Consider the following 11,479-nt stretch of genomic DNA (forward strand, 5'->3'; position numbering starts at 1 on the left):
GGATGACCTGCATCGTGTTTGGTTCCCTGTTTGCACCGTTTTGGTGTATGAACTGGTGATTCCAGGTCTTGTTTGGTTGGCCGCATTGCCCCAGGTCTGAGTACCCATGTATGAGTTTGGTGTGGTTACCACCCGCTATTGCAGAATGAAGAACAATAGAAGAAAACAGAGATAACTTTATCTTAGTTTAATAAGCTTGGCATTGACAATGACCTTAGAGCTTTTAATGACATAAACATGACAATAGTACTCCCAGCAAATTATGAACAACAAAAGTCACAGTTTCTCACAAGGTCATTGTCTTTACACATGTTCATGGCATTTTGAAACCATCACAGGCAATATGAAACAATTAGAGGCACCTACAACAATGCTTAGCAATGAAAAAGACAAGCACCATCAAAATAAACGACCGAACCAAAGCAATAGCCAGCAACCAAGGTATTTTAGGGCTTGATTAGTTGCCCGAAGCACTACAAGGAGGCATTTTAGGGCATAGACCCTAGGCTCCTTTCCCCGATAGATAACATACCAAGCCATGGCATTTTGAGCATCACAGACAGTTGTAACAACGAGCAAGAACGAACCACAGGAGCACCAACAACAAAAAATACTGCACCACAGCCACAACAAATAACACCAATTTGTTCCTGACCACCTTTGGTGGAGGATTGATAAAAACTTTGTCATCTTCATAACCCATGAACTCCAAGTATGATGCTTTTGCCTCTTCTTTGTTAGGGAAGCTCTTGTAGCTGTTGTTTTTAAAACCAGTTACCTGGGCATTGCATCTAGCCCAGGTTGCATATACCCCAGGAACTCTGCCACGGTACACAACATACCAAGCCATTTTCCCCTTAAAAACACATAAAAGCAAGTATAAGATGTTGATAAGATGAGGGGTAGTTCAATCGATTTGCCTCAGATTTAATTGCCTTTTCATTTGACCTTGAACTTGGAGCTTAAGAAACATAGACAGCAACAAAGCTCAAATAGATAGTAGAAAACCAAGATCATGATATGCATGAAACCATGCAGCCCAGCCATCAGATCATCACAACCGCCCAGCTGTTGCTTGGGCATGGATGTCTCACATGGTTTGATGATAACCATGAGAAGCATAAGCAGAAGATAGAAGAAACAATGCTCCAGTACCTCACAAGTCCAAGGTCATCAATGTGCATAATCCATTACTCAAACTGGCACTGTTATCTTCATATGTATGAAAAGGATCTCACAATTGTATCGGCCTCAGTCAAAAAAATGGTTGACATCATAAGCACAAAAAAACGTAGGCCTCAGCTAATGTAAACTAACTTATGATCATCTTGTAAGCTAACTGTAATCATCCCAGGTGGCAAATAAGAACACAAATTGCTAAGGCAAATTCATGGCTCCCATGAAAGCATGGGACACGTCCATCCTAGCCATCCGGTAGGTATGCCTACAACAGTTGCTTTGCAATGGACGTATCCCATGGTTTGATGACAGACATGAGAAAACACAAGAAGACAATAAAGTACCAACAGGAAGAATACCCACAGCCACCTCAGATTGCTATAGTTTACATCATCGGCCAAATAGGAACTCCAACAATAAGAATAATAAGAACAATAACAACATCTAAAATGTCTCAGATCAACTAAGTGACAATCCAAGGTATTTTAGGGCTCAGATCAACTAAGTGATAATCCATCACCCATTGTTAATGTCTACACCACACACATCAACAAAAGCCTCACATCCATCACCATGGCTCCTATGCTATTCCAAACTAGGTGCAGCCTTGGTCAGGCGGCAAATGGTTCTTTGTAGCATCAAATGAGGTCAGTGCTACACATCAAAATACTTCCTACAGTATAAGACAGTTAGCATGGCTACATGCAAAAGTGGAGAGGCCAACTCATATGCATCTAAGCAAAGTAGGTTGTGCTCAGGTAAGTCCTAAGCCACGAGATCCTATGAGCCTCTGTCATCTAAACAAAGCAAAGTCCCTCAGCCTTGTTCTTTAGCAGGTACAAGGCAAACATGAGTGCCTCCTGTGAGTACCTAGGGTAGTCCATAACATAGCTATAAAGATCCTGATGCACCTCATTGTGCTGTGGAGTCTTGAGGGAGACTCCACAGCCTTGATCATTCCATTCATGAGGTCTATTTCCTCTGAGGCAAGCTTCCTTCTCTTGTCACCCCTTTCCTCCTGGCCCTTGGCATCAAAACCCTTAGAGCCTTCCATACCAGAAGGAGTTCCCTTTTCAGAACCAGCCTCTGTGCCAACTAAGTTAGTAATGTCCTCAACGACATCAATATCACCTTAGCCAATGCCAGTCGGAGTACCTAGAGGTTCATTTGAGCCCATTGCATACTTGCCTATGGCCTGGTTACCACCAAAGATGGCCTCCATCTAAACATAGTTCTCTATTGGTGTGTTCAAGAACTTAGCATCAGCAGGATGGTCCTAGTTAGTGAAACAGATGTAACTATTAGATATAGGTGAGCAAAATAAAAGAAAAGGGATAGCTAAGATGTTATGCAAACAGTTTCTAACCTTGATGTGGCCAAGTAGGTGTTCATCATCAAGTACTATCATATGGTGGTCCTCATCCCACAGAGCACCACTCAAATCCTTGAGCCTAACAATCTTAACCCACCTTTGCCTCCACTTTCTCAGGTGATTGTAAATCTGCTGGGTGCTCACATTAACCCTAACAAACTCAGAGACCATGAGTGCAACCTGCCTAACATGTACCTCCTTAAACCCTTTCTTAGTTTTGACCCCCTACCCCACCAAATCATGGAACCTCCTTAGCATGAACCTAGATTGGATAGGAGTCTAGTGCATAGGGCCATTGGGCTAAGGGGCTGCTTGGTTGCCATTATCAGCAGCAACTACCCCACCCTGTTCCACCACATTGTCCTCACCACCAATGTTAACAACCTGGTCAGGCATATTATCCATTTTCTATCCATAACCACCATAACATTGAACAACCAGTATGTAAGAAAAACAAATTGCATGATATGAAATACAAGTTCAACAGATCAAATAGGTAGAAAATAAATAGGTACTACATCATTGCAAAGTGCCATAGGTCTCAGTTAAAATACAAGTTCCTCCAATGCTACTAAATAGTACACACACCATGCCACTACACCCTAGAATTCCCCCTATTTTGTCACATCTGTGTAGCCCATGCCTCCCTCTATTGTGCCCAGGTACCATTGTTAGGGACATGGTCTGGTTGTGAGGCATTGTCATTGATGTTAGGAGTCCATGTGGATTCAACGGGCACATGCTCGTCCTGCCCATGCCTGAGGATCCAATTGTGAAGAATACAACAGGCAAGAACAAGCTTAACTTGGGTCTTGTATGGGTGGAAAGGCTTGTTATCCAATATCCTGAATCTATTCTTTAGAGCCCCAAAAGCCCTCTCAACTGTTACTCTAAGAGACGAATGCCTTAGATTAAAAAGATCTCTTTGATTTTGAGGTCGGTTTGAACCAAACTCCCTCAAATGGTACCTTGTGGCATGAAATGGTGGCAAAAAATCAGGCCTCACTGCATAGCCAGCATCGACAAGATATAGTTTGCCTAGAAATTAGCAGATGGGAATATGTTTTAGTAGTTTCATTTAGGATTAAGCAAAGTGTTAATGGTTTTTTGTGGTTTGGATGATACCTAGTAGCACTCTAAGGCCATCAGCTCATTCAAGAGCATTAGACAAGATAAGAGCATCATGTGCAGATCCCTCCCAACCAGCAAGCACATAGGTGAATCTGAGGTCAAAGTGCACGGCTGCCAACATATTTTGTGTGATGGTGTGCTTCCTGCCTCTAAAGGCAGCTTGCATCTTCACAGGCACTCTAGCTAATACATGAGTACCATCAATTGCTCCTATACAATCCTAAATCAACAAAATATAAGTGTAAGTGAACATTGACACTAAACTGATAATGAATGAGACATATGTATGACAAGTTATGGGTACCAACCTTGAAATAGGGGTACCACCTTCTGCTCCCAAGGATCCTAGGATGGACATTAGTAGCAGGAGGGACATTCAATTCATTCCTCAGCTCTCCTACCGCATATAACACCTTCTGGAAGAACCTACTAATTATCTCTGCGGACCTCCTGAAGGTGAGGTCAACCACCCTAAACCTCTCATTGTGACCAACAACATGCAAGAACATGGCTACTTGTTCTTCAACAGATGCATGTATGCTGTCAGTGACAAGCTCTGTACTACAGAAAAGGTCACAAAGTTGGAAAAAGGGGCCCTCTTCATTCTAAGAAGGTTGACACAGTGCACATCATCAGATTCATAGATGTATCTAAGGTTGTTCATCCTCTGTTTGTCCCTCTCAGCCAAGGGACCATAGGTGACTGAGCGTGAATCTTCAACTCTCCTCCTAAACTACATGAAAAACCAAGGAACCACTGCAACAACCACAGCAGCGGCAACCCTACGCCTAGCTTCAAAGGCCATGTCTACCAATAGGATGGAGGGCAACATTAGAAAGGGAGCATGCAACATGGGTGTGTACTGCTTAGCAAGCAAAAAAATCAGACAAAATGAACTATGAAAGACGCGGCTGCCACACCAAAGGGTGCTCCTCCAGCGTATACTATTACACAATCAACATCACTAAACTCTAGGCACTTTGCTCAGTGTGTACAACAAAATGGGCATCAGCATGTACAAGATCTACACAAAACATGAGGTATAAACCAAATACGAAGCATCATGTACAGATCTGAGCTAGGAACAGGTAAATTAGGTATAGCATCGCACAGATCTGAGGATGTCAAACCAAGAACCCTAATTTCTTGGCATTTCAAGCAAAATCCACCAACAAATCAACAAAATCGACACTGAAGAAGGAGGGAAAGAGCGCAGGTGGCATATACCGTCAAAGCGCCGGAGGATCAAGAGAAATCCGCCGGCGAGGGTCGCCTCGGTAGGGCTACCGAGGTCGAGGGGGAGCTAGAGGGGAGTTCGCACCGGAGCTATGGCAAAAGAAGAGGCGAAGAGTGAGGGCGATAACCCTAGCCGCGACCCGCGCGCGCTTTATGGCCTGGACGGCCTCATCTCCCGCGCTCTGCGTAAATGTTCCCGCCAAGCACCGAGCAAGCCTGCACCGAGAGGGAAGTGAGGATCGAGAAGATGGCGCCGTCCGGGATGGAGGAGGGAATCTGCACGGAAGGAAACAGTAGAAAGGTGCAAGTAGGGCAACTAAACATAGACGAATGCACCAAAGGATGCAGATGTGCCATATGACGGTCCGGTTTGAGCAACTAATGACGCCCTTAGCGTCTGTGATCTTTCTGCTGTCAACTAAAGCTGAGGAAAAGAACAAAGGCTAAAAAAAAGGATGACAATGCAAACGGTTAAAACAGGAAGTGTTGACTTTCCCGTGCAACGTCACGATGGCATTGTACCCAAGAAAAATGTTTGCATATATACGTACGGCATTCGCTTGCACTTCATATTTGCAGGTCAATCCCAGCAAAAATCGACAGCGAACAGGACGTGACAGAAAAAGAGACAAAGTTACGTACACGGCTCTGCACTCTGCTACGTACACTACTACATCTCCCAATGATTTTGTGCTAATGACTCTATTGCTTTACAATGAAGACTACTGGATGTCTGGGATAAATCTCATTCGCGTCTTACCCAGATCATAGGAAGCCAGGTCTTGGCTCGTCTTCGAGGTCATCGAACTCCCACCCGCTGATCTCGTCGGCCTTGTATTCCTGCTCGAACTTGGCCAGCTCCGATTCGGACTCTGACGGCAGCCGTGTCCTGAGCTGAGCCGCGATCGGGGAGTCGCTTCTCGAATGGGGTGACGCGGACACTATCAAGGAACGGGATCGTTTCTTTTTCTCTGCCTGTTCTTTGATCTCAATTTGAAGAACTGGGCGTGGCACGGATTCGAACTCGATGCGCAGCTTGTCAATGGTGGCAAACAGATTTTTTACCTCAGGATCATCCCTTCTGCACAAACTATAGGCACAGATCTGGCAGTGTAAAGGACGGCATGCATATTATGTAGCCTGGACTCGAAAGATAGCACAAGAGGGATCTTGAAAAGCAACTACCTCGTTTTATAGTAATCCTGGTTAGAAGAATATATTGCTCTGATGCTATCAACAAAACTGAATGCAGCTACGACCTGAAATAGACGCACACATATCGAAGAATTATGTGGCACAAAAAGATACTTTCCGAGTCAGCTCATGATGCCAGCTTTAACTAAAATTTTAGTGTTCTCTTCCATTAGCAGTGTATATTTTTTTCATCAGTAAACAGGGCAAATAATCATCAACAAATCACCTTTTTCTCAGTTTGGAGATATTCTTCCTCAAGGTATTTACGAGGGTTTGATTGCTTAGACGGACCATTAGCTCCATCCTCTGCTGACACGGATCTGGTGATGAAACTAAAAATGTTCAGCCACAGGGAAGATGCTTTGAACAAATTAGACTGAAAAATGAAAACCATACCTGTCACCAAATATTTTCAAGTTATCAACAAAGGTTTTGATACAGTCAATAGAAGTGCTTAGCTCTTCCTAGAATTCCAAAAGAAAATTTCAGCAGAACAACTAATATTGCTGTGCAAAAGCTCGTAAACAGAAGGCCTCAATAGCGTATCACTTCTTCGGAAAGTAAAAGTCAAATTAAGTACCATGCATGCAGAAACATGATACTTCATCAATTTCGCAAAGCAGAGTCCACATCTATCCAATTCTTCACTGCAGTCAACATACGAGGAATGCATGTCAGCAAATATTTTGAGCCTGTAACTTCTGAGAATCATTATTAGTTATCACAATGTGTTGTTCAGGGGTTCAGGGAGAGAGCCTACTTACTTGGCCTGCTTTTCCCTTAGCTCTTCAAACAAGGACTGCAATTTCCATGTATCTTTCAAAAAGCTGATCCATGCACTGACAGTGCTTGCTTCTACTTTGCATGAAGCTATGGATCTTGAAAGTTCATCTTCCTGGGGATATGCCAGAAAATACAAAATAAACAAGTGAACTGTGCTAACACAATGCATTTCTTAAACTAGAAACTAACAAACAGAAAGTTAACCTTTGTTTTTAGGTGCAACACAATCTGATTGCTGGCTTCATCAAATTGGTCGCATTCCTCTCTAGTTTTTTTAAGCTTCACTGTAGCTACTTTCAATTTAGTATTCACCTGTAATATGAGTTTCAGAATCACTCTTAAAAACAAACCTCTCGTGTAAACATTAGCCTCTATGAATAAGTAAACCAAACCAATAAAGATGTCAGATTTTAATAGACTGCTTCACCAAAAAGCAGGTCACACTAACTTAGAATATATTTGAGATGCAGGCAATAATAACATTTCTTTTCTCAAATGGTAATAATAACATTTCTGAGAAACTGATATCATATTCACAGGTCATAGTAATAATAGCATTCATATTACCACATTATAAACTAGTGTCTTGTATCCTAAGAGGAAGAACTTATGATGGCTTATCAAAAAACAATTACTTTTATCAACTATATAGGTAACATCAATGTCCACGGCAAAATTTGTTGGTTGTCTCCACCCTGAACTGTTTAGCAAAAAAATCCCAGCAATTTTGCCACTATGTAAGTTGCTGAAATATATTGGAAGAAATATATTGAACGATAGATCTTCATGAAGGTGGAAATAGAAAGAAGAATATTGCCTTCTTCAGTTCTGCCTCAAGTTGATTCCTTTGCTCCTCAAGTCCAGAGATCTCAGCAACTAATTCCTTTTATAAAACTTAATTGATTAAGCATCAATCAGGCAGATCGCAGAAGCATAAAACCAATTGCATGGACTAAGGATTGAAAAAAAAATATTGGAACAGCTTGGATATCCTGCTATTTTTTTTTCTTTTGCAACTGCTTTGATGGATATGGTATTTAAAGTTAATGTCTTCCTTTTGTTTCATTGGGAAATTATGGGGTGTTTTTTTTCTGTCAATATGGATGTAGATTAAATCCTTGTTTAACCCTCTGACATAATCATTTAGCTAATAAAATACTATGGTGGTTTGCAGATGACTCAGTCACAAGCTAGTAGCACAAAAAATACCTTTTCTATGCCACTAACTTCATTTGTTTTGGTGACCCGGAAGATAAGAGATTCTTCCTTTTGTAGCCTGCATTGTAAAGCATAGACAATCAATTCAGTTTAAGCAGAGAGTGTCATTTCAAATGTTTTGGAACCAAATAAATCAGTGGCTCTGAAATGAACAAAAATATGCATTAGAGGAATTAACAGCATAACATATGTGTTCAATTGATATATATAAGTATGCAAGCATGTTTATGATTGATACATGCTAAATTGCTGAGACTAAATATACAGCACAAAGAATGCTCAAGATATAAACCTATTTTCCATGATACGTTTTTCTGCTTTTGCAGATGAATTTGCAAGGGATTCAGACAAAACCTTCAGTTTATCGACCTGCAAAGTTTTATAGATGGACATTAATATAACACCCATGTATCACTTCACTTCACAAGGGAGGACAATTAGATAAGTTTGATCAAACAAAAACGCTTTAGATTCTTCTGCTCTATCAAATTTAAGTGCTAAGTGAAGAAGCATGAAGCAAAAATAGAAGTGAAATTAATTTCGAAATAATAGGAGCATCGTGCCTTCTCAAAATGAGTCTCCAATGAATCACCAGGATGTATTGATTTCTTCTTCAATAGAAGTTCTTCCATTCTAGAGCAAAGTCGAACCTCAGAAACTGCATTTTTTAAACCCTGCAAACAGTATCATAAAGACATTGAATCTACTTACACTAACTATATTAACAATGATGAATAGTAAGTTGAACCATACTGGAATATGACAGGGAAAGAAAACCTCAGTCAACTACTGATACCTAAAGACAGCATGCATGCATGGAATAGACAAGAAAAAAGGGTTTCTGAAGTTAAAAAGAAAAACATGATATATTTCAAAAAAGAACTAAACAATGATTAAAATCCTATCTAACAGTTGAAATTATTTTTTCCTAACATAACATGCCGTACTTGGAATAGAAAAAAAACGACCTAATGTACACTTCATAAATGTTCCGTGCACTTGCACAAAGATTAGTTTACAAATCAGAGGCACAGTATTCATTACCATACCATTTAGTTGGCATCTAGGAGAAATAAATCTATCTTACAAATACATTGCATGACAGTGCTACCTTTTATCAATTGAAGGAAAGGATAACCCACAGTTGTACAAGCTGAATAACTTTAAACTTAGGCCTACCTCAGTGGTTGTTTGAGATTTTTTATTCTCATTGCCGGTTGATGTAGCACAAAGGGCATCCATTGAGTTTATCTGCTGTTGCAACTGAGTAATTTCATTATCTAATCTGGAATTGAGAAAATTGAGGTTTTAATTTTTAAAGCATGTAAACATGGACGCGCAAAAATGGAACTACAAGCACCTTCAACCCCTGCCCAAGAGAAAAGAGAGAACCTTGCAATGTCAGCGTTTATCTTTAGCCCTGAGACCGCACTCTGAGCAAACTCAAGCAGCTCATCACGTTTTGCCTAGAAAGGGAGAACATAGAATGCAACATCACAGTTGATGCATTTTATGCTTTTGTTGGCATCTAATAACACCAGGTACATGATTTATGCAAGATAGCTCAACGATCAAATAACTCATATGTTGAGGTGGACCTAAGAGGTTCTACAATTAAAAAGTAGTTATACATGAGTACATGGTTTAATACTGAGAACTGGTAAAACAAAAAGGAAATTCGTACCAACACTTCGTCACTATAACTTGAGAATAATCTTGCCAGGTCCTTTAAACTACTCAAGAGTGCATTGTGCACATCCTTCCCTCCCGAAAGGCACATTCTGTAATGAAGAACCATAGCGTTATATGTTGCCTGAATAGAGGTAAGATGGAAAAAATTGAAAGGAGTATATAACTCATATTAACGTCCTAAATGTAGTGCAGGGGGGCAGGCATTTGTAAAGTGAATCAGTAACAGTGAACCTTGAGATCATGTATACATAGCCCATTTTTTTACACTGGGCATGAGACTTGTTATGTAAGAATCTGACACGATCATATCTGAATGGAAAATTTTCAAGAACAAGACATCAAATGGTTGAATAACTTGCCCCAAAACTTCTGAGATCAGTGAAACTTCTTCCTCAGTTGGGGCTTCCCTAATCTGATCATAGAAGACGAGTCAAAATTTTGAAATTACTCAACAATGGTACCTACATGGCTACAACGAGACCATTGCAACACCAAATTGCACGGCCACAAACCCAACTCACCAAGGAGAGAACAACACACTCGAGGGCTTGGCTGTAGAGGAAGACATGGAAAAAGTTCATCGGCTCCGCGCTGCTCTCGTAATCGATGTACAGATCCTGCAACGCCCGCAAGCACATGTGGTCCGGCGCCTAATGAGTCGGGATCACGCAATGCCATCCAAAAATTTATGGAAACCAAGCCAGCAGCCAGCCAGGAAGGGATGCTGACCAGTAGGGGCGCGGTCTGGTCCGGATTGTCCCCAAGTTGCGGCTCCCGCACCGCCGTGGTCGCGCGCTGGGTCTCCTTGAGCGCAACGAGCCACCGGCGCAGCAGCTGCACCCTCTCGCCCCCTTTGTAGGTGAGCGCCGCCTCTTCCAACCTCTTCGCCGCCACCTTCACGCTCTTGTAGTTCCGGTTCCCCTGCGAGAGCACAAGCGCAAACCCTAGTCACGAACGTTCCCCGGGAATGTACGGACAATGCGGCGACCGTTGATGAGAGCGGAGCTAGGGGGTGGTCGGTACGGTGATGAGCCTGGCACCGCCCGCGACAGCCTGGCCGGCGTGGTGGACGCCACTGACGACGGTGTCAAGGGAGGTGCGGACGGTGCGGGTGAGGAGGGAGCTGCGACCGCCGCTCGCCTCCACGGCGCGGTGCACCGCGCTGCGGAGCCACGACATCGCCCCGCGCCCCGGTCGTCGCCCGTCGGCTTCCCCGCCTCTTCCCCCTCGAACTCTCGTTGACACAAAAAAGCGGAGAGCGTCTCGTGCGCGGGAGGCGGGGACGCGAGCGGAGCAAATGCGCCGATGCAGGGGGTGCTCTTCCCGTCCCGGTGGCGCGGTGCGGCCTACGAATGCGTGCGCCCGCGAGAAATTTGGACAATTGCCATTGAACCCTCTTCAGCTGTGATCAGCCGCCGCAGCGGTCGGCCCATTCGTAGCTGCAACATTCCCTACATAAATCTTTTTTTTTTTTGCGATTCCCTACATAAATCTTTCAGCTGCGGCTAAGCCACAGAGAAGGCGAACAAGCCTATCTTAAAAAAAAGAAGCGAACAAGACCAATGTTATTATCAAACTTTTTTTTTTGCTGAAATGTCATTTGATTCATTTGTTATTTATTTAATTGATTTCGGTAAAGAATAACCGTGAGCTTTCAATTTTTTCCCTGGCCCT

At 42.5% G+C, this 11,479-nt stretch overlaps 1 protein-coding gene across 2 annotated transcripts; it reads right to left on the reverse strand.

Moving 5' to 3' along the window:
- Window positions 1-5,434: 5,434 nt before the first annotated feature.
- LOC136501492 (uncharacterized) lies at window positions 5,435-11,217 on the reverse strand. Of its 2 annotated transcripts, none has more exons than XM_066497023.1 (18): window positions 10,829-11,217; window positions 10,535-10,726; window positions 10,327-10,422; window positions 10,165-10,217; window positions 9,798-9,894; window positions 9,506-9,579; window positions 9,293-9,398; window positions 8,677-8,787; window positions 8,406-8,482; window positions 8,105-8,171; window positions 7,713-7,778; window positions 7,100-7,207; window positions 6,877-7,007; window positions 6,693-6,759; window positions 6,509-6,576; window positions 6,339-6,432; window positions 6,104-6,177; window positions 5,435-6,008 (listed from the first exon to the last, which is right to left on the reverse strand). In XM_066497023.1, exons 1-18 carry the CDS (start codon window positions 10,982-10,984, stop codon window positions 5,684-5,686), a joined length of 1,962 nt encoding a protein of 653 aa, XP_066353120.1. In that variant the 5' UTR covers window positions 10,985-11,217; the 3' UTR covers window positions 5,435-5,683. The 2 variants fall into 2 exon arrangements, with proteins under 2 accessions (XP_066353120.1, XP_066353115.1); XM_066497018.1 differs by having other exon boundaries at window positions 10,327-10,455.
- Window positions 11,218-11,479: the final 262 nt, after the last annotated feature.

This window comes from Miscanthus floridulus, chromosome 1, assembly GCF_019320115.1.
Source record: "Miscanthus floridulus cultivar M001 chromosome 1, ASM1932011v1, whole genome shotgun sequence".
Classification (NCBI taxonomy): domain Eukaryota; kingdom Viridiplantae; phylum Streptophyta; class Magnoliopsida; order Poales; family Poaceae; genus Miscanthus; species Miscanthus floridulus.

Excerpts from the sequence above, each read along its gene's own strand:
- LOC136501492 (XM_066497018.1), bottom strand. The coding sequence starts at position 10,984 with ATGTCGTGGCTCCGCAGCGCGGTGCACCGCGCCGTGGAGGCGAGCGGC. Across the intron at positions 10,727-10,828 it reads GCGGTGCCAGGCTCATCACC|GGGAACCGGAACTACAAGAG; the intron begins GTACCGACCACC and ends GTGCTCTCGCAG. Across the intron at positions 9,399-9,505 it reads ATAAACGCTGACATTGCAAG|ATTAGATAATGAAATTACTC; the intron begins GTTCTCTCTTTT and ends TCTCAATTCCAG.